The sequence below is a fragment of the Gigantopelta aegis genome, chromosome 11 (genome assembly GCF_016097555.1).
Source record: "Gigantopelta aegis isolate Gae_Host chromosome 11, Gae_host_genome, whole genome shotgun sequence".
Taxonomy (NCBI): Eukaryota; Metazoa; Mollusca; class Gastropoda; order Neomphalida; family Peltospiridae; genus Gigantopelta; species Gigantopelta aegis.
In genome coordinates, this window is record NC_054709.1 from 31,313,117 (window position 1) to 31,334,299 (window position 21,183).

General features: G+C 39.4%; 1 protein-coding gene across 2 annotated transcripts in view; it reads left to right on the top strand.

The window, feature by feature from the left end:
* The first annotated feature begins 19,316 nt into the window (after positions 1 to 19,316).
* LOC121385256 (fibrillin-2-like) overlaps positions 19,317 to 21,183 on the top strand; it is a 49,507-nt gene continuing 47,640 nt past the window's right edge. For both annotated transcript variants that reach the window (XM_041515860.1, XM_041515861.1), the window contains exons 1-2: positions 19,317 to 19,454; positions 20,615 to 20,873. In XM_041515860.1, the coding sequence (XP_041371794.1) occupies positions 20,630 to 20,873 (244 nt within the window). In that variant the 5' untranslated portion in view covers positions 19,317 to 19,454; positions 20,615 to 20,629. The remainder of the gene's footprint in view (positions 19,455 to 20,614; positions 20,874 to 21,183) is intronic.

Here is a 21,183-nt window from a genome sequence, read left to right on the forward strand (position 1 = left end):
CCATCTACGTAAGCACCATACCCCACTTATTCAACCATCTACGTAAGCACCATACCCCGCTTATTCAACCATACGTAAGCACCACCCGCTTATTCAACCATCTACGTAAGCACCATACCCCACTTATTCAACCATCTACGTAAGCACCATACCCCACTTATTCAACCATCTACGTAAGCACCATACCCCACTTATTCAACCATCTACGTAAGCACCATACCCCACTTATTAATGATATTTTGTAAAAACAATTGAATTATGCCAATGGTCCATAATTCAAAAACTAATATTGCCAAGAGGGTTGACCTAGATTTCACTCCATCATGGTTCAGTTAAGGAAATATTTTGTAAAAATAATTGAATTATGGCAATGGTCTATAATTCAAAAACTAATATTGCCAAGAGGGTTGACATGGATTTCACTCCATCATAGTTCAGTTAAGGAAATAAAATAGCCTGATTTGTTTTTCCAAAATTAATGTAATTTTCATTTATTATTATTGTTTTGAGATTATAAGGTTCTTAAATCTGTGACAGTGTGTGCCTTTAAATTGCATTAGTTTCCATCACATTTAGTATATTATAATTTTATTTCATTTGTAGCAATGCTGGTAATGGTGTAACATCAGTGAAATTCACAGTCAAATTTAATATCGACACCAATGGAGATCGTGTGAGGGTCGCCTATGCATTACAGAAAATGTTCGACGATTCCTCATTTTCGGCAGCTGGTCTGAATTTGGGAGCCATAGCACAAGTTAACCCTGAGGTGTTCAATGAAGGGGGCAGTGCAGGTATGTATATTATATAACGAGAATATCATTAAAGGCACTTGTTTCCCCTCCATGGTATGTGCTGTCCTGTATGATGGAAAGTGTATATATGGAAGATCCTTTACTGCCAAGTCTTCATAGTTAATAAAAACTGTTTGCAACTTTTAATTTTAAAATGTAATTTTGACTTGATTTTAAACAGGGCTTCTAGATTATGGTAACCCAACTCCCATGGCTAGTCACAGGGCTTCTAGATTATGGTAACCCAACTCCCATGGCTAGTCACAGGGCTTCTAGATTATGGTAACCCAACTCCCATGGCTAGTCACAGGGCTTCTAGATTATGGTAACCCAACTCCCATGGCTAGTCACAGGGCTTCTAGAGTTATGTGGTAACCCAACTCCCATGGCTAGTCACAGGGCTTCTAGATTATGGTAACCCAACTCCCATGGCTAGTCACAGGGCTTCTAGATTATGGTAACCCAACTCCCATGGCTAGTCATAGTGGTGAGGCATAGCCCAGTGGTATAGCGCTCGCTTGATGCGTGGTCGGTTTGGGATCGATCCCCGTCAGTGGGCCCATTGCACTATTTCTCACTCCAGCCAGTGCACCACGACTGGTACATCAAAGGATGTGGTATATGCTCTCCTGTCTGTGGGATGGTGCATATAAAAGATCCCTTGCTGCTAATTGAAAAGAGTGGCCCAAGAAGTGGCGACAGCGGGTTTCCTCCCTCCATATATGTCTGGTCCTTAACCATATGTCCGACGCCATATAATCGTAAATAAAATGTGTTGAGTGCATTGTTAAATAAAACATTTCCTTCCTGGCTAGTGATATTCATTGTTGGACTAGGAAATAGCTATTATTGCCATGACCGACGGCTAGTGAACAAATGTGTCAAATATTGCAGTTACGTTTATTTTGTAAATATGAATATCCTGCCCCCACCCCAACCCAACCCCCCAACTTCAGTGTTTTTAAGCTTTAGGTGAAGTGTAATTATTACCATTATTTAGTAAAATTATATTTAACTTAAAGTAAAGTAGGGCTAGTGAAGTTTTAATCATGGCTAGTAATTTTTTTTAAATCACTGGTTCCATGGCTAGTGGATTTTATAAAAATTCTAGAGGCCCTGTTTTAAAGTTGCTTAATCAACTCTTGAACAGGACAATGGTTCATGTAGAACACTGTGCTCAGGGATTTGTTAGTGGTTAGTGACAGAGAGGTTGGTGTACTGGTCTTACACCCACCCACTGTGGGGGTGGGGGGTGAGATCTAGCCCACTTGCTTGATGTGTGGTCGGTTTAGGATCGATCCTCATCGGTGGCACCATTGGGCTATTTCTCATTCCAGCCAGTGCTCCAAAACTGATGTAACAAAGGCCGTGGTATGTACTATCCTGTCTGTGAGATGGTGCATGTAAAAGATCCCTTGCTACTAATGGAAAATTGTGGTGGGTTTTCTCTCGAAGACTATATGTCAGAATTACGAAATGTTTGACATCCAATATCTGATGATTGTTTTCTTTTCACGACACCACTAATCATCGGATATTTTACTTTAACTTTGACAAACATTCCTTTCTTTTCATTTCAGAACCTGCCATGTGCTACCTCTGTCTTCCTACAGTTGTATGCAATAAGGATGGTACCATAGCTTCTTGTGGGTAAGTACCAATATTAGGACCGGTCCACAAATAGTCTCATGGGGGTGGTGGGATCGAGACACTCTATTTAGTATTTTATGCCTCATGGGTTTGGTGCAATTTATCTTTTGTCTCTGCATCTTTGGTTTAAATAATATTAAATAATATTTAATTTGTGGTTGTACAAAAAACGTAATTAGCGTCCCAATTTCTCCAGTCAGATGTTAACAATGCAAGAACAGCCGTTAACTTACCAGTCCTCTGGTGGTCCAACTGTAGATTTCGTCTCCATCTTTCAAGAACAGCCGTTAACTTACCAGTCCTCTGGTGGTCCAACTGTAGATTTCGTCTCCATCTTTCAAGAACAGCCGTTAACTTACCAGTCCTCTGGTGGTCCAACTGTAGATTTCGTCTCCATCTTTCAAGAACAGCCGTAACTTACCAGTCCTCTGGTGGTCCAACTGTAGATTTCGTCTCCATCTTTCAAGAACAGCCGTTAACTTACCAGTCCTCTGGTGGTCCAACTGTAGATTTCGTCTCCATCTTTCAAGGGGGCAGGACGTAGACCAGTGGTAAAGTGCTTGCCTGATGCGTGGTCGGTCTAGAATCAATCCCCGCCGGTGGGCCCATTTGGCTATTAAAGGCCGTGGTATTTGCTATCCAGGGCCCCATTCCATGAAGCGATCTTAACCCTAACATTACCTTAAGCGCATAGCTACCCTATACACTTAAGTTGATCTTAGCCCTAAGATTACCTTAATCGCATAGCTACCCTATACACTTAAGTTGATCTTAGCCCTAAGATTACCTTAATCGCATAGCTACCCTATACACTTAAGTTGATCTTAGCCCTAAGATTACCTTAATCGCATAGCTACCCTATACACTTAAGTTGATCTTAGCCCTAAGATTACCTTAATCGCATAGCTACCCTATACACTTAAGTTGATCTTAGCCCTAAGATTACCGTAATCGCATAGCTACCCTATACACTTAAGTTGATCTTAGCCCTAAGATTACCTTAATCGCATAGCTACCCTATACACTTAAGTTGGTCTTAGGACTAAGATTACCGTAAGCACATAGCTACCCTATACACTTAAGTTGGTCTTAGGACTAAGATTACCGTAAGCACATAGCTACCCTATACACTTAAGTTGGTCTTAGGACTAAGATTACCGTAAGCACATAGCTACCCTATACACTTAAGTTGGTCTTAGGACTAAGATTACCTTAATCGCATAGCTACCCTATACACTTAAGTTGGTCTTAGGACTAAGATTACCGTAAGCGCATAGCTACCCTATACACTTAAGTTGGTCTTAGGACTAAGATTACCGTAAGCACATAGCTACCCTATACACTTAAGTTGATCTTAGGACTAAGATTACCGTAAGCACATAGCTACCCTATACACTTAAGTTGATCTTAGCCCTAAGATTACCGTAAGCACATAGCTACCCTATGCACTTAAGTTGATCTTAGGACTAAGATCGCTTTGTGGAACGGGGCCCTGGTGCATATATATATAAAAGATCCCTTGCTGCTAATCGAAAAGAGTAGCCCATGAAGTGGTGACAGCGGGTTTCCTCTCTCAAACTAATACACCACAACTGATATATTAAAGACTGTGGTATGTGCTGTCCTTTCTGTGGGATGGTGCATATAAAAGATCCCTTAATTGCTACAAATGGAAAAACTGACAGGTTTAAACTCCCTAACACTACATATCAGAATTACCAAATGTTTGACATCCAATAGCCGATGATTAATACATGATTGTGCACTAGTGGTGTCTTTAAACAAAACAAACTTGCTTTAAACTTAGTTTTGTCCTATAAATTGTTTTTCCACTTTTTTTTTTTACAGTGCCTTAAGATATTGATCTGAATTTTCTGGTTTTACAAACTGATTATAATTATTTAATCAGTTGAAAATGACAAATGCACTTAACATTCATGAAAATGACAAATGCACTTAACATTCATGAAAATGACAAATGAACTTAACATTCATGAAAAAGACAAATGCACTTAACATTCATGAAAATGACAAATGCACTTAACATTCATGAAAATGACAAATGAACTTAACATTCATGAAAATGACAAATGCACTTAACATTCATGAAAATGACAAATGAACTTAACGTGCATTTTTTTCTTTCTTTTCAGAACACGTGAGTAAACTTTTAGAAATCTCCAAGCTGATTAAATCGGATAAGTTAAAATATTTTTATTATTTTCATTTCTACTTATTTTCGTACTTAAGGTTCAAGCACTCTGTCCTGGGCGCACGCACCTCAGCTATCTGGGCTCTGTCCAGGACAGTCAGTTGTTAGTGGTTAGATGTTAGTGAGAGAGAAGAGGGTGTATTGGTCTTACACCTACCTATTGAGTCATTAAAACTCACTCTGGTTGGAAGCTGGTATACTGGGCTGTGAACTGATGGCTTAACCACGACACCACTGAGGCAGGTATCTTTTTATTTACCTTTGAAAATATCGCACATGACATGTTTTTGCCTTAGATACGATGGTAAAGTGCTCGCTTGATGCATGGTCAGTATGCAATCGATCCCCGTCGGTGAGCCCATTGAGCTATTTCTCGTTCCAGCCAGTGCACCATGACTGACGTATCAAATGCCATGGTATGTGCTATCCTGCCTGAGAGACGGTGCATATAAAGGATTCCTTGCTGCTGATTGAAACATGTAGCGGGTTTTCTCTCTAAGACTACATGTCAAAATTACAAAATGTTTGACATTCAATAGCTGATGATTAATAAATCAATGTGCTCTAGAGGTGTCTTTATAAAAAAAACCCAAAAAAAACCAACAACAAAAAAGCCTGATAGTGTGATTAAACAAACCCCATCTTTAACTGTATTGTAGTATGCTTTTTCTTCAACTTTACTAACATGTAGTTTACTAATTGCTTTGAATGAAAATAATGATCAATCCAAATTATTTCTTTGTTCGCAGGTTCCTCAGAACCAAGCAGTAGTAAGTAGAACATTTATTGTTTGTTTTAATCGCTTATTTGTGTGTGGGAAATACAGAAATCACATTGCCCTAATATTTCCGTAACTGAAAACTTCAAGAATCTGATAAGCTTATTGTAATATCAATCTTTAAAAAAAGTTTTTGAGGTTAGCATGTTTGTACGTAATTTGGGCTTGTTTATTTCGGGCATACATATTTTGGGCACCCCTTTTACTGCCTCATCTTTACTGCAGTCTAAAGCCCTGGGGTTGGAAACATGCTCCTCTGAAAAATGTATTAAAAAAAAAGAGAGAAAAATTGCTAGATCTTGGGGATGGGTGGGGTGGATGGAGGGGTTATCAACCCCTGAAACCCATCCTCTACAAATCTACCTGCTTAGCATATGGAACAAAAAAAAATCCATGAAATAATTGGATCGTCGTGTATGCTTGTAATATAAAGTTGCAGAAATCCAAATGGATTCCGGAAGAATTTGATGTAAAAATCGTATAATTGATGTATGTTACGACTGGACAGTATAATAATGTAAGCTGTGGATCGACCCCATGTGTGGACCTATTGGGCTATTTCTCGTTCCAGCCAGTGCTCCACAACTGGTGCAGAGCTTGAAACTCGCCCAAAAATATGGTAGGCCAAAATTAATAATGGATGTTGGCAAATTATGGTAAGCGAATCACGAACAACATTTTAATGTGGAATAAATATATGCAATACAAATATTAATAGTGGCTCATATGCTATAGTTCTGGGCGACTAACATCATTATTTGTTAATATATAAGTCGTCCAAACCACAGGCCGTTTCGAGTCCTGCTGGTGTAAGTAACTAAGGCTTTAAATTCTTACAGTCTGCGGTTATTAATCACAAATGTAAAAATAGCCAATTATGGGGTGTTCAACTGTGATAGTATGCCTTTAACCAGTTGTTCTCCATCTATTTTTAGACTTGTTTCCATGGGGACTGTCTCAGCTGGATGACCAACTTCCACAGGATGATGATGTTGAAAGCCCAGCCATCAGCATTAATTTTCCATTTTACAAAATTATTCACAAGAAAGCATACGTAAGTTTAAAAGAATGTTTCTCAGGTTGCTGGGAAGGCATGAATAATGGACACTAAAACTAAACTAAAAAACTAAAAAACCCCAGCTTAACTTCAACCCATTAGGGGCGGGATCTAGCTCAGTTGGTTAGAGCGCTCGCCTGAGGTGCTTGCCTCGTAGGATCGAGCCACCTCAGTTGACCCATTCTCTGATTGGTTGGAACAAACAGAATTATCAGTCTTGATTTGAAGTTTAACCCCTTAAGTCTCACTCAAAACATTGCTTTCGTTTCAGGTTGGAACAAACGGAATAATCAGTCTTGATTTGAAGTTTAACCCCGTCAGTCTGACCCGTCTCGGCGATACGAACAACTACATTATTTGTACATACTGTGCCGACATCAATCTGCGCAATGCTGAATCGACGGGCAACGTCTTCTACCACCTCTACAACCAGCCGGATGTCAGCAGTCATGCCGTCATCCTCGACCGTGCCTCCAAAGAGGTTCAGAAACACACGTCTGATTCGACGTTCCAGGCCACGGAAGTTCTTGTGGCCACGTGGGACCGTGTGGCGCCATACACTGATGACAACGGGATTCTCGCAGCACAGGTGATGAGAACGTTATTCTGTTTGTAATTCACTCACATTAACATAAGCCTACGAGACAGGGGTGGGGAGGCAAAAGGGCAAATTGCCCCCCCACCCCCAAACTGGTACAAATTCTCAAATTAGATAAAAAAAAATTGAGAAATTTGGGCAAAATGAGCTAAGAGATTAGGACCAAAGTGGGAGGTGGGGTGGGGGGGTGTTCTAGAGGTCAGTTTTCAAGGACAGAGAGACAGGTTGGAACAAATAGAATTATAAGTCTTGATTTAAGTTTAACCCTGTCAGTCTGACTCAGACATTTCTCTCTCTCTCTCTCTCTCTCTCTCTCTCTCTCTCTCTCTCTCTCTCTCTCTCTCTCTCTCTCTCTCTCTCTCTCTCTCTCTCTCTCTCTCTCTCTCTCTCTCTGGCTCTGTTACTCTTTCATATTCGATACATTTTAAAACAATTTGTTGTAAGATAAATGGCGTCTTAATGACACAAGTATGTGTCTATGTCATGGGGATCCTATAATACCCATAACTGAATAAAACACGATTATCCAAATATCTCTCCTAACTGTATATCTCTTAGATCTCTCTGTATCGGGCAGTCTAATACCCGAGTGGTTCGGCTCTAGGTATAATCAGAGATAAGATCTTATATAAATAAATATATATATATAGCACGTTTAGTTCACTAGAAAACACAACAAAACACAATACACTTTAGAATTTGTATTAACACTACGCTGACAAATGTACTTGCCGCAGTAGTTAATTAACAACAACAATATAATAACAACCCAGAACTAATCACTTAATTAGTTAATCGCTAGGTGTCTAGTTTACACAATATTCTAATCACTTCACCGTGATACAACACACACACGTGTGATAATTGAGAAACGCTGCCAGGGGAACTTAATTAATAAAGGAATTACAACTCTGTTCTTAACTGGTTAATTTTTAATTAACCCTTAACTATTCATTCAGTAACCTTGTAATACAGACTTAATACTGGTACATATCACAATAAAGACAATAACCTACAGTTTACCTAGGTCCTCTAGGATGACCGGCTAAGCTTTATCTTACCAAATACTTGTATAAAATATTAGAACAGTGAAGTCTACAATTTACTTCGTCAGATTACCGAAGACACTGTCTAAAGAATATTGGTACAATACAGTATTAAAATCTTTAAGGTCACATCAATCACATCAAGGTTATACAACAGAGCAGAAATATATATTTACCAAGTCCAGTCGGACTACGTTCCCCGGGAGCCTTCCAATGATTCTCCCTGATATATCTAAAATCCTATCTATTTATTCAAAAATCTCAGAGACAGCGAATATCGCCTGGGGGCACAACGCGGTATCTCACCTATCATGTGATATTTCCACAACTCCCAGAGACGGTATATTTTCTTAGATGGCCAGACTTACTGTCGCCTAGTTCGCCAGAAATACCCCGGTCGTAAACCGCACTACCTGAGTTATTACGTAACTACTGGCCACGTGGCCTCCACACCTGGTCTAAGTGTGTATTAGGGGGTACTGTCGCGCGGAGGTATTACGTAACCAAGTGCACACGGCCCTCTAAAACAATTAACATCGCCACAGGCGAAAAAGATAAGAGCATATTCCGTCACAGTCTACTATGGAACTTTTCCCAATATCCAGTCAGCTGTGTTGTTATATACGATGTGTTTTAATTGTTGGTGTTGTTTCCAGCGCGTCACGTTTCAAACACTGCTGATCAGCAGTGCCACGAAGGGCTACATTATGATGTTCTACGAGAAAGGTGCCATGGGCTGGACACCTGAGCAGTTCAAGGACGTTGTCATTGGATACAGCTCGGCAAGAGATATTGTCCACACATCAATCTACTCTCGCACTGAGACTCGTGAAACTATGGACAAGATCACAGGAAACACAGGTTAGGCTGCGATTCCTCTCAATTCCTTTCGATTCCTTGTGATTCCTCTCGATTCCTTCATTCCATACAAAAAAGTTTTAGGAGGTATGAAATTAATGGCTCTCTGTCTCTTTGTGTGTCTCTCTGTGTGTCTCTCTGTGTTTGTCTGTCTCTCCCTCCCTCCCTAATCCCTCCCTCCCTCCCTACCTCCCTCTCTCTCTCTCTCTCTCTCTCTCTCTCTCTCTCTCTCTCTCTCTCTCTCTCTCTCTCTCTATCTCTCTCTCTCTCAGGCAAGGTGCCTGGCTATTTTAATTTGATGAAAATCCACACATTTAGTTTTACTGAGTCAGCTTTCAAAAGTTAATTGATTATTAAATTACTGTAGGGTTTTTTTATGTATGTTTTTCAGGCTTGAATGGTGTCTGGCTTTTTAAAGTTGGTGAGAAATCCACACAGGTTACAGATGAACAGAGGTGCTTAAGCTGGTACTTCAGACAGCTCAAAAACAGTGCCTCCCTGTTACAGAGAGCAAGAGCGTTACCCGACTGTCCTTGTAGTTCTATTTTCCTTGTCTTTGACATGGAATTCATAAAGGTCTCCGATTCGTGCTACGCTTTGTTGCCTTTCTATGGTGGAATCGGAAAGGTAATCATGATGATTATTTCATAATGATGTTGATGATGATGATGATAATGGTGATGATGGTGGTGATGATGATGATGATAATGGTGATGATGGTGGTGATGATGATGGTGATGATGTTGATGATGATGATGTTGATGAGGATGATGTTGATGACGAAGATGATGATGTCAAAGATGATGACAATGATGATGATGATGAAGATGATAAATAATAATCATAATCTTAATCATAAAAAATAATAATGATTTTAATATCATCATTAATAATGATGCTAATACAATATATGCATTTAATAGTTTTATTATCCACATAGTTCAAGATATATGGGGAAATAGAGCCATGACATGCGTGTGTCAATGATTTGATGCGACTAACAAATGACGTATTTTGGGAGGTGATATCATTGCATAACCAGGCTTCCTCAGTCTTAGCTCTGTACATGTGAAAATTAATATTGTAATAACTTACGAAAATTACATAATTTCTGAAATTGATGTCATTTTGTTCTCTCCTTCTAGTTACATCAGAAACCTTTTGACATGGTCCTTGTTATTCATAAGAAATAACATTATGGATAATATGGATAATAAAGAAATTATTACACTCGCATGTGAATCGAATAAATTTTACGAAACTTGTGTCAGGATTCATGTATACAAGAATTATGACACTTGTTCTGTAAAATCAGTACTACACACAAGCTTGTATAATAATCTCTATATATATGGCCCTGGAAAATAATGCCAAGCAGTTATGTTGTAATGATCAACATGCATGTATTGTGCAAACTTAGATCAGCTGCAAGATCAATATCATGTTGTGATAGTTTTTAGCTTACCAGCATTAGAAATTGTCTATAGTGTTATTTAGTTCATTTTTGTAGTCATTTGTACAAATAGAGAATAATACATGAGTGGCCGTTAGATTCGATTTATCTCTCAACGAGTTGTTTATATAGAGAATACTACATGAGTGGCCGTTAGATACCATTTATCTTACACCGAGTTGTTTATATAGAGAATACTACATGAGTGGCCGTTAGATACCATTTATCTTACACCGAGTTGTTTATATGGAGAATAATACATGAGTGGCCGTTAGATACCATTTATCTCTCAACGAGTTGTTTATATGGAGAATACTACATGAGTGGCCGTTAGATACCATTTATCTCACAACGAGTTGTTTATATAGAGAATACTACATGAGTGGCCGTTAGATACCATTTATCTCTCAACGAGTTGTTTATATGGAGAATACTACATGAGTGGCCGTTAGATACCATCTATCTCACAACGAGTTGTTTATATAGAGAATACTACATGAGTGGCCGTTAGATACCATCTATCTCACAACGAGTTGTTTATATAGAGAATACTACATGAGTGGCCGTTAGATACCATCTATCTCACAACGAGTTGTTTATATAGAGAATACTACATGAGTGGCCGTTAGATACCATCTATCTCACAACGAGTTGTTTATATAGAGAATACTACATGTGTGGCCGTTAGATACCATCTATCTCACAACGAGTTGTTTATATAGAGAATACTACATGAGTGGCCGTTAGATACCATTTATCTCACAACGAGTTGTTTTAAAATGTATCAAATGAGCAAAAGCGAGTTTAATACATTTTTAAACAATGAGTTGTGAGATAAATGGTATCTAACGGACACAAATGTATTAATTTTATTATCTTTTTTATATATCCTCAAAAAACAGGTTTTAAGCAAATTTTAATAATTTTAATATCTTTTCGACTAAAAGGTATTTACAACCGTTGCACTTGTAGCTAACTTATGTGTCACAGACACATGATTGTCAGGTTAACTATACATCACAGTGTAATCAATTTCCACTGTTGGTTTTCATTGGATGTATGGCACTGGTGACCTGGTCATAACCTAGGAGCAGCCAGTCGTATGTTATGAAATTGTTAACACACATATTTGTGTAAACAACCATGTGTTATGAAAAATAATGCATGATGTTCTCAGCAACGGGTGTGTAAGAAAAATTTATTCAATTAATTTCTGTAGTCATTTGTACAAACTGAAATAATGCCCCATTCAAGATAGCCACCAGTCATGTCTGCACCAATCAAATTAATTTTTTTATACCGTAACCATATTCATTCGTTCATATCAACTTATTTTTGTACTTATATCCAATTAAGGTTCAAATATGCTATCCTGGGCACACACACACCTCAGCTATCTGGGCTGTTTGTCCAGGACAGTGGGTTAGTTGTTAGTGGTTAGTGAGTGAGAGAAAGAAGAGGGTGTAGTGGTATTACATCTATCCATTGAGTCGTTAAAACTTGCTCTGGGTTGGAGCCGATACCGGGCTGCGAACCCACCGCCGATGCCAGTCCTTAACCATAGTTCTTAGGCTGTATAAATATAAAATATGTTGGCTGTTACCACTGTTTACTGTTGCAGAACAAGTGCTAACATGGTGCATTTTAGGCCAAACAGAAATATGGTCAATGGTTTCAATGCTCCAATCCAGCTACCAAATGTCAACCCAGAACCTTCAGAAGAAAAAACAATGAATAAGTAACATTATTATATAGCTGTGGCTTTTATCTTTATTTTATTATAAAATTAACCTTTCAAATATACCAAAGTATCAATAGCCAAATATTTTCTTTTTGTTTCTTGAAGCTTAATAATGGTGTGTCTATTTGCTTCAGACATGTTGCTATGACAGTGGCGGAAGTCTGATAACAAGCATGCCTAAATCGGGAAACATTGAACGACACAACCAGCTGATCAAGCCTACCAGGTATAAGAGGCAAGACCAGCGGCCAAAACAATACTGCTGTTACGGTTCCTCCTTGTGCGAACTCTACTACCAGCTGCGACCAACTGACTCGCCGGACAGATGTTTTATCCAAGCCCTGATAATTTGGGGTAAGCATTTATTAATGAACTGGGCAGTATTAATGTAGCCAAGTGGTAGAATGTTCACCTCACATGGTGCAGGATCACTTGTTGCCCTCGATAGACTTCCTGTCAAAACTCGTGGTCTCTCTTTCTTTCTCTCTCTCTCTCTCTCTCTCTCTCTCTCTCTCTCTCTCTCTCTCTCTCTCTCTCTCTCTCTCTCTCTCTCTCTCTCTCTCTCTCTCTCTCTCTCTCTCTGTCTGTTACTAAATGTGTGAATATGAATTGAAGTTGAGTTTGGTGAATACATTTTGTATTACCTGTAACTTATATATATGTATATGGAGCAGGGGTGGGGAAAAGCCATTTTTTCCCGGTCTGGGACCGATTCTCGATCTCTGAGACAGAAATTATTTTTTAAAAACGTGCGTTTGCCGGTCCCACTTTTGTCATTCTTGTCGGTCCGAAGCACCTGTCCATTTCTATTATTGGAACGAATTCCTATCGGTCAAGTGGACCGGCCAGCCCAGACATCGGTATCTCGTGCATGATTTAAATAATAAATAAATAGTGGTCAATATGGCTGGTGTTTCAGACGTTTGTGATTTTAAAGTCTGCCTAAGTATATCACCAGTCACTGAAGTCGGACCTACAGTAGTGTCAATCGACTGCCACTAGGCTAGACATTTGTCAAAGTCGCTGCGTCGGTCAAGAGATTACACATACATTAACGATAGCACTATTCTTGGTTTAGAGAGCCATCAAGGTATTGCACTTCAATTAAAACAAAGGACCCAGAATTTGCAACTGGTTACAATCAACACCTGTCAACACCTGTGCACGGAGCTCTGTCGGGTCGAGTGTCCTAGTCTGAAGCAAGAGGCTTTTGTGCAATACAAACTGCTTAAAATAGCATAAAATATAATGAAATAATCTATAAATGTATTTATTATTGACTGTTCAATGTAGTGTATCCAATAATTATAAAGGATTTTAAAATTAACAAAAGGTTTCCACCTTTTTTTTAACAAGTGGGAGTAAGCAGAACAGCTACATGTACTGTTATCTCAAGAGCCAGTAGAGGTCAAATTTCATCCAATCAGTGATGACGTTATTACTCTTTGACAGCCTGAGCTAGCACATGTTTAGACAAACACTTCAACGGTACCATCTTTTATTAATTTTCAAGATACAGTACTGAATACTCATACTTTTTTTTACATATATGGGAATTAAAATTCATAACTTTTATTCCTTTTTAATATTATTTATTCTATTATGTAAAATATATACAATTTGTGGGTTTTTTCACTGATCATAATATGTGATTAATTTTAATTTTTTAAAATGTTTTCATGTTTATCGTTTTATGTTCATGATTCAAGATAAAACTATACAAATATCACTGATTTAAAAAAAAACTTTTTGGCAAATATCGTTTTTTAATTTTTTAATTTTTTTTTTTAATCATTCCCCCCCCCCCCCTCCCCCGGTAGTGACGACATCAAGTGGGACCGATTGACAATTTTATTTTTCCCCACCCCTGATATGGAGAGAGAGGATTCATCAAAAGTTTTCTTTAATATTGAAAATATGAACTGAGTCGAAGTTAATTGATATTTGTTGAGGCTCTGCCGAGAAATACCAAGTAACAAGATTGATATTTTTCATTATAAAAAGATGAGTAGCAAATTCTATTTATCCTGTAACACTTCCACAATAATATAATTGTAATTTGATATTTATTAAATCACAGTTCTGAAGTCGCTTCCATCGATAATATGACATCATCATGATTAGCACAAATATACTTTGACATCATGTATTTTTAACTAAATCTTATTAAAACGTTATAATCAGGCATACAAGCCTTGTTATCTTGTAAACATATGACCCATTGAAAGGAAAACTTTATTAACTGGGTTAATAAAAAGTTTGTTTCGTTTAACGACACCACTAGAGCACATTGATTAATTAATTATCGCCTATTGGATGTCAAACATTTGGTAATAATGACAAGAAGTCATCAGAGGAAACCCGCTACATTTTCCCTAATGCAGGAAGGGATCTTTTATATGCACTTTCCCACAGACAGGAAAGTACAATCCACAGCCTTTGACCAGTTGTGAGGCACTGGTTGGAATGAGAACTGGGTTAATAAAGAAAATATCAAATGGATTTGTGACATGGATATTATGGATAAGTTAAAGGATGAATTTGTTTATTTTTTAGCATTGTTGTTTGGAGATCCACACATTACGACACTAGATGGCGCTGAGTTCACGTTTAATGGTCTTGGTGAATATGACATGATGCGGCTCTCAGCTGACAGTTTCACGTTTGTTCTACAAGCTCGTACAGCGAAGATGGAAGTTTCGAGTGGATCGCTAGTGAACGCAACAGTCTTCGCGGCATTCGGAGCAGAGAACAGTGATGGCGGGAAAGTATTTGTTGAAATGAGCAGATCAAAGACAGGTAGGCACAATACAGGGATTTTTTTCTAGGGTGGGGGTTATGATACAGTACAGGATTTTTTCTAGAGTGGGGGTTACGATACAGTACAGGTTTTTTTTTAGGGTGGGGGTTACGATACAGTACAGGGTTTTTTTCTAGGGTGGGGGTTATGATACAGTACAGTGTTTTCTCTAGGGTGGTGGTTACGATACAGTACAGTGTTTTCTCTAGGGTTGGGGTTACGATACAGTACAATGTTTTTTTCTAGAGTGGGGGTTACGATGCAGTACAGTGTTTTCTCTAGAGTGGGGGTTACGATACAGTAAAGCGTTTTCTCTAGGGTGGGGTTTACGATACAGTACAGTGGTTTTTTCTAGGGTGGGGGTTACGATACAGTACAGTGTTTTCTCTAGGGTGGGCTTTACAATACAGTACAGCGTTTTTCTCTAGGGTGGGGTTTACAACCACAAAAGTCTCATTCTAATTGGTGGTAAAGCACTCGCTTGATGCCAGTGGGCCCATTAGGCTCGTTGGGATTTTTCTCGTTCCCGCCAATGCACCACAATTGGCATATCAAAGGCTGTGGTATGTGCTACAATATCCATGGGATGGTGCATATAAAAGATCCCTTGCTACTAATCGAAAAATGTAGCAGGTTCCCTCTTTTATAACTGTAGGAGCGGAACGTGACCCAGTGGTACAGCGCTCGCTTGATGCGCGGTCGGTCTAGGATCGATCCCCGTCGGTGGACCCATTGGGCTATTTTTCACTCCAACCAGTCCACCACGACTGGTATATCAAAGGCTGTGGTATGTGCTATCCTGTATGTGGGATGGTGGATATGAAATATATCCCTTGCTACTAGTGGAAAAATGTAGCAGGTTTTCTCAAAGGCCGTGGTATGTGCTAACCTGTCTGTGGGATGGTGCATATGTATATATTTAAAGGCATCTAATCTGCAAACAACGATAGTTAGCATGTACATTACTACAATTTTCTACTCACTGTAAATTGTCTTATTACAAGCAGCATAATGTAAAAACCAAAATTTTTAAATATTATTTGAGTTGATTCTAGAACTTAATTTAATTTGTTTCAGTGTCTGATATGATGACCTCTGGCTCATAAAAGTTTTATGTTGCTAAAATGTTACTTATTTGAATTTCTCTAAATTTTAAGGCCAGTTTATTCCTAGGGGAAGAGAGAATCGTGTGGTGACCATCAAGTTCTGTCATCTCACATTCATTTAATGTTGGCGCAAACACCAGTCTGTCAAGCGACGGCAAACGCTCTTCGTCCTGAACACGCCTCAGGTCTGTGTTTCAGACTGGAAGCATTTGGATGTAACTGTTTGGTTCGCATGAAAATTATTTCTGATACAGATGAAGTCAAAGTTCACTTCAATGTAAATGAAACAACTTTTATTTTATTATTGTTTTTGCAGACCTTGTTATCTATGGAAACGGGAGAGATTACACAGCTGACTTTGCCAATAATGTTGGATTTCCCATTCTAACACCGACCTTGACTTTGGAGAAAAGGAGCAATAAGTCGGTGATTGTTACATTTTCGAACCGTGAGTGATATTTCTGTCTTGATTGGGGCAGGGTGGAAGAAAGGAATGTATGTTTTAGTTCTGTCTTGATTGGGGCAGGGTGGAAGAAAGGAATGTATGTTTTAGTTCTGTCTTGATTGGGGCAGGGTGGAAGAAAGGAATGTATGTTTTATTTCTGTCTTGATTGGGGCAGGGTGGAAGAAAGGAATGTATGTTTTATTTCTGTCTTGATTGGGGCAGGGTGGAAGAAAGGAATGTATGTTTTAGTTCTGTCTTGATTGGGGCAGGGTGGAAGAAAGGAATGTATGTTTTAGTTCTGTCTTGATTGGGGCAGGGTGGAAGAAAGGAATGTATGTTTTAGTTCTGTCTTGATTGGGGCAGGGTGGAAGAAAGGAATGTATGTTTTAGTTCTGTCTTGATTGGGGCAGGGTGGAAGAAGGAATGTATGTTTTAGTTCTGTCTTGATTGGGGCAGGGTGGAAGAAAGGAATGTATGTTTTATTTCTGTCTTGATTGGGGCAGGGTGGAAGAAAGGAATGTATGTTTTATTTCTGTCTTGATTGGGGCAGGGTGGAAGAAAGGAATGTATGTTTTATTTCTGTCTTGATTGGGGCAGGGTGGAAGAAAGGAATGTATGTTTTATTTCTGTCTTGATTGGGGCAGGGTGGAAGAAAGGAATGTATGTTTTATTTCTGTCTTGATTGGGGCAGGGTGGAAGAAAGGAATGTATGTTTTATTTCTGTCTTGATTGGGCAGGGTGGAAGAAAGGAATGTATGTTTTATTTCTGTCTTGATTGGGGCAGGGTGGAAGAAAGGAATGTATGTTTTAGTTCTGTCTTGATTGGGGCAGGGTGGAAGAAAGGAATGTATGTTTTAGTTCTGTCTTGATTGGGGCAGGGTGGAAGAAAGGAATGTATGTTTAGTTCTGTCTTGATTGGGGCAGGGTGGAAGAAAGGAATGTATGTTTTAGTTCTGTCTTGATTGGGGCAGGGTGGAAGAAAGGAATGTATGTTTTATTTCTGTCTTGATTGGGGCAGGGTGGAAGAAAGGAATGTATGTTTTATTTCTGTCTTGATTGGGGCAGGGTGGAAGAAAGGAATGTATGTTTTAGTTCTGTCTTGATTGGGGCAGGGTGGAAGAAAGGAATGTATGTTTTAGTTCTGTCTTGATTGGGGCAGGGTGGAAGAAAGGAATGTATGTTTTATTTCTGTCTTGATTGGGGCAGGGTGGAAGAAAGGAATGTATGTTTTATTTCTGTCTTGATTGGGACAGGGTGGAAGAAAGGAATGTATGTTTTAGTTCTGTCTTGATTGGGGCAGGGTGGAAGAAAGGAATGTATGTTTTATTTCTGTCTTGATTGGGGCAGGGTGGAAGAAAGGAATGTATGTTTTATTTCTGTCTTGATTGGGGCAGGGTGGAAGAAAGGAATGTATGTTTTAGTTCTGTCTTGATTGGGGCAGGGTGGAAGAAAGGAATGTATGTTTTATTTCTGTCTTGATTGGGGCAGGGTGGAAGAAAGGAATGTATGTTTTAGTTCTGTCTTGATTGGGGCAGGGTGGAAGAAAGGAATGTATGTTTTAGTTCTGTCTTGATTGGGGCAGGGTGGAAGAAAGGAATGTATGTTTTATTTCTGTCTTGATTGGGGCAGGGTGGAAGAAAGGAATGTATGTTTTATTTCTGTCTTGATTGGGGCAGGGTGGAAGAAAGGAATGTATGTTTATTTAACAACTCATTCAACACAGAGTCTCGCGATGTAGCCCAGTGGTAAAACACTTGCCTGTTGTGATCCATTGGGCTTTTTCTCGTTCCAGCCAAGGCACCACGCCTGGTATACAGTGGTGTAGCGTGGGTTGCCAGCGCCCGGAGCAAGCAGGTATTGCGCCCCCTAACCAGTCGACCGTTAGCACTCCATGAGACCCTTCCACCAGTCCAGAATTTTGTGCCCAGGGAGAGTGCCCTGGTGGCCCTTCCCATGCTATGTCACTGCCGGTATATTAAAGGCCGTGGTATGTGCTGTGTTGTTTGTAGGATGGTGCATGTAAAAGATCCCTTGCTACCAATGGAAAAATGTAGCAGGTTTTCTCAAAGGCCATGGTTTGTGCTATTCTGTCTATCAGATGGTGCATATGTTTTTAATGACATGTAATCTCAGTGAAAATATTAAACCACATCATCCTCAGATTCATTTTGACGGGGGTCCAGGGTGACGGTCACATGCACATTTTTCAAAAACAAAAGTCGTCTTCCTGTTTTCTTTTTCAACAATGTTTTCCTCGGGTTGCCCTTTTTATGAATTGGTCCATGTGTCCATCTTCCCTTATTCCCCTCCCCCCACCACCCAATAATATCTGGATCCAGCCTTGATTAATGTTGTTTTCTATTTGTTTTCAGCGGGAGTAGGTTGTATCTCAAGTGGTAGTGTGTCAGCCTGTAAAGCGGTCGGTCATCAGATCGATCCTTCTCAGTAGACCCATTTGCAGTTTGGGGCTATTTTCCGTTCCAACCAGTGGTCCACAACTGGTTCATCAAAGGTCGTGGTATGTGCTGTCCTGTCTGGGAAAGTGCATATAAAAGACCCCTTGCTGCTTATTGAAAAGAGTAGCCTATGTGGCGGCAGCGGGTTTCCTCTGGAGAAATATGTCAGAATGTTTGACGTCCAGTAGCCGATGACAAGATACAAATCAATGTGCTCTAGTGGTGTTGTTAAATAAAACAAATTTTTTGTTTGTTTTGTTTTCAGGAATCTCCCTCAACATCAAGATTGAAAACAAACTTCTTACTATTTCGGTATCGGTTCCACTGCAATACAAGAACAAGACCACCGGTCTCCTTGGTAACTTCAATGGTGACCCCAATGATGACTTCAAAAACCGAGACGGAACTCAACTGTCCAGCACTGCCACCGAGAAGGAGCTGTACGCCATGGGAAAGACATGTATGTTAAACTTCATAATAGTTTAATTTTCATTTCAAGTTATTTTCATGCTTATATCCAATTAAGGTTCAAGCACGCTGCCCTGGGCACACACCTCAGCTATCTGGGCTGTTTGTCCAGGACAGTGGGTTAGTTGTTAGTTGGTTAGTGGTTAGTGAGAGAGAAGAGGGTGTAGTGGTCATACACCTACCCAATGAGTCGTTAAAACTTGCTTTTGGTGGAAGCCGGTACCGGGCTGTGAACCCTGTACGTACCAGCCTGTAGTCCGATGGGTTAACCACGACACCACAGAGGCCGGTACCGGGCTGCGAACCCAGTACCTACCAGCCTGTAGTCCGATGGGTTAACCACGACACCACCGAGGCCGGTCTGAAAGTACTGCTACAGCAATACATGTTCTCTACCAGGCCCAACGAACGTTCATATGTCTAAGGGCTATAACTCTTGTCAAAACTGAGTAAATCGTCATGAAAGTTAAACTTGACCTATATCAGTATATGATAAAGTTATACACAAAAATCTCAGCTCTATATATTGAGGCATTGCCAATTTTCTTTTTTTTCTTTGTATGTCCTAAGTTCAAGGGTTATAACTGTGTGAAAAATGGGTAAATTGCCATGAAAATAAATTAAACTTGATCTGTAAGAGTACATGATAAAGTTATACACAAAATTTCAGCTCAATATCCCAAAGCATTGTAAAAAAAAAAAAAAAAAAACTGTATGTGGGACAAACAAACAGAAGGACGGAAATCAAACTAAGAAGACGAAGTTGTACTTTTATACCGGCCTCAGTGGTGTCATGGTTAAGCCATTGGACATAAGGCTGGTAGGTACAGGGTTCGCAGCCCGGTACCGGCTCCCATCCATAGCGAGATTTAATGACTCAGTGGGTAGGTGTAAGATTCATTTGGTCAACGTGTAAGTGTAACTTTGGACTACATTTTTAGTTCGAACGTTGCAGCGTATTCAACCCTCCCAAGTTCGACCCAACGATATTCTACTGTATATATTAAATGCTTAAATATTTCTGTTAAAAGCACCAACTGGAGCTCGTTACGGAAATTGCCAATGTTTAACGAGTTGAATGATAACTGGTATATGACAGCACCTGTTTGCAGAACAACAACCTTAAATAATACTTAAAAACATTTCTTTCAGGGCAAATTGATATGAATGCAACGTTATCCAAGATGTGGTACTACCCAGGTTACTCACCGCAAAGTTTCGTCAACGAAGAATTTTAGTCCCATCTTCCTTGACGACGTTGATGCTACCAAGAGAAACGAAGCTGTCACACTTTGTGGAGGAGCTGCGCAAAAAGCGTGTATTTATGATTATGTGTCGACAGGCGAGACGGCGATTGCCTTGCAAACGAAAGTCTCTCTAGCGGAGAGCATTGCCAACAAAGAGATTATTGGTAAAAAAAATATATTTAAAATTAAAATAATTTTTATTTTTTTTTTTATCCCACTTCCCCATGTCCTATTTCTCTTTTAAATTCCATCTTATTTCTTCCCAATCTGGCAGCTGCTTCTATCTTTCAATATCTTTCACTATGCATCTCCACGTATTAAGCGGCGTTCTCATTATGCGATTGGGCAGGGTGTAGCCTAGTGGTAAAGCACTCACTTGATGCACGGTCAGTCTAGAATCGATCTCTGACGGTGGGCTCATTGGGCTATTTCTCGTTCCAGCCAGTGCACCACTTCTGATATATCAAAATCCGT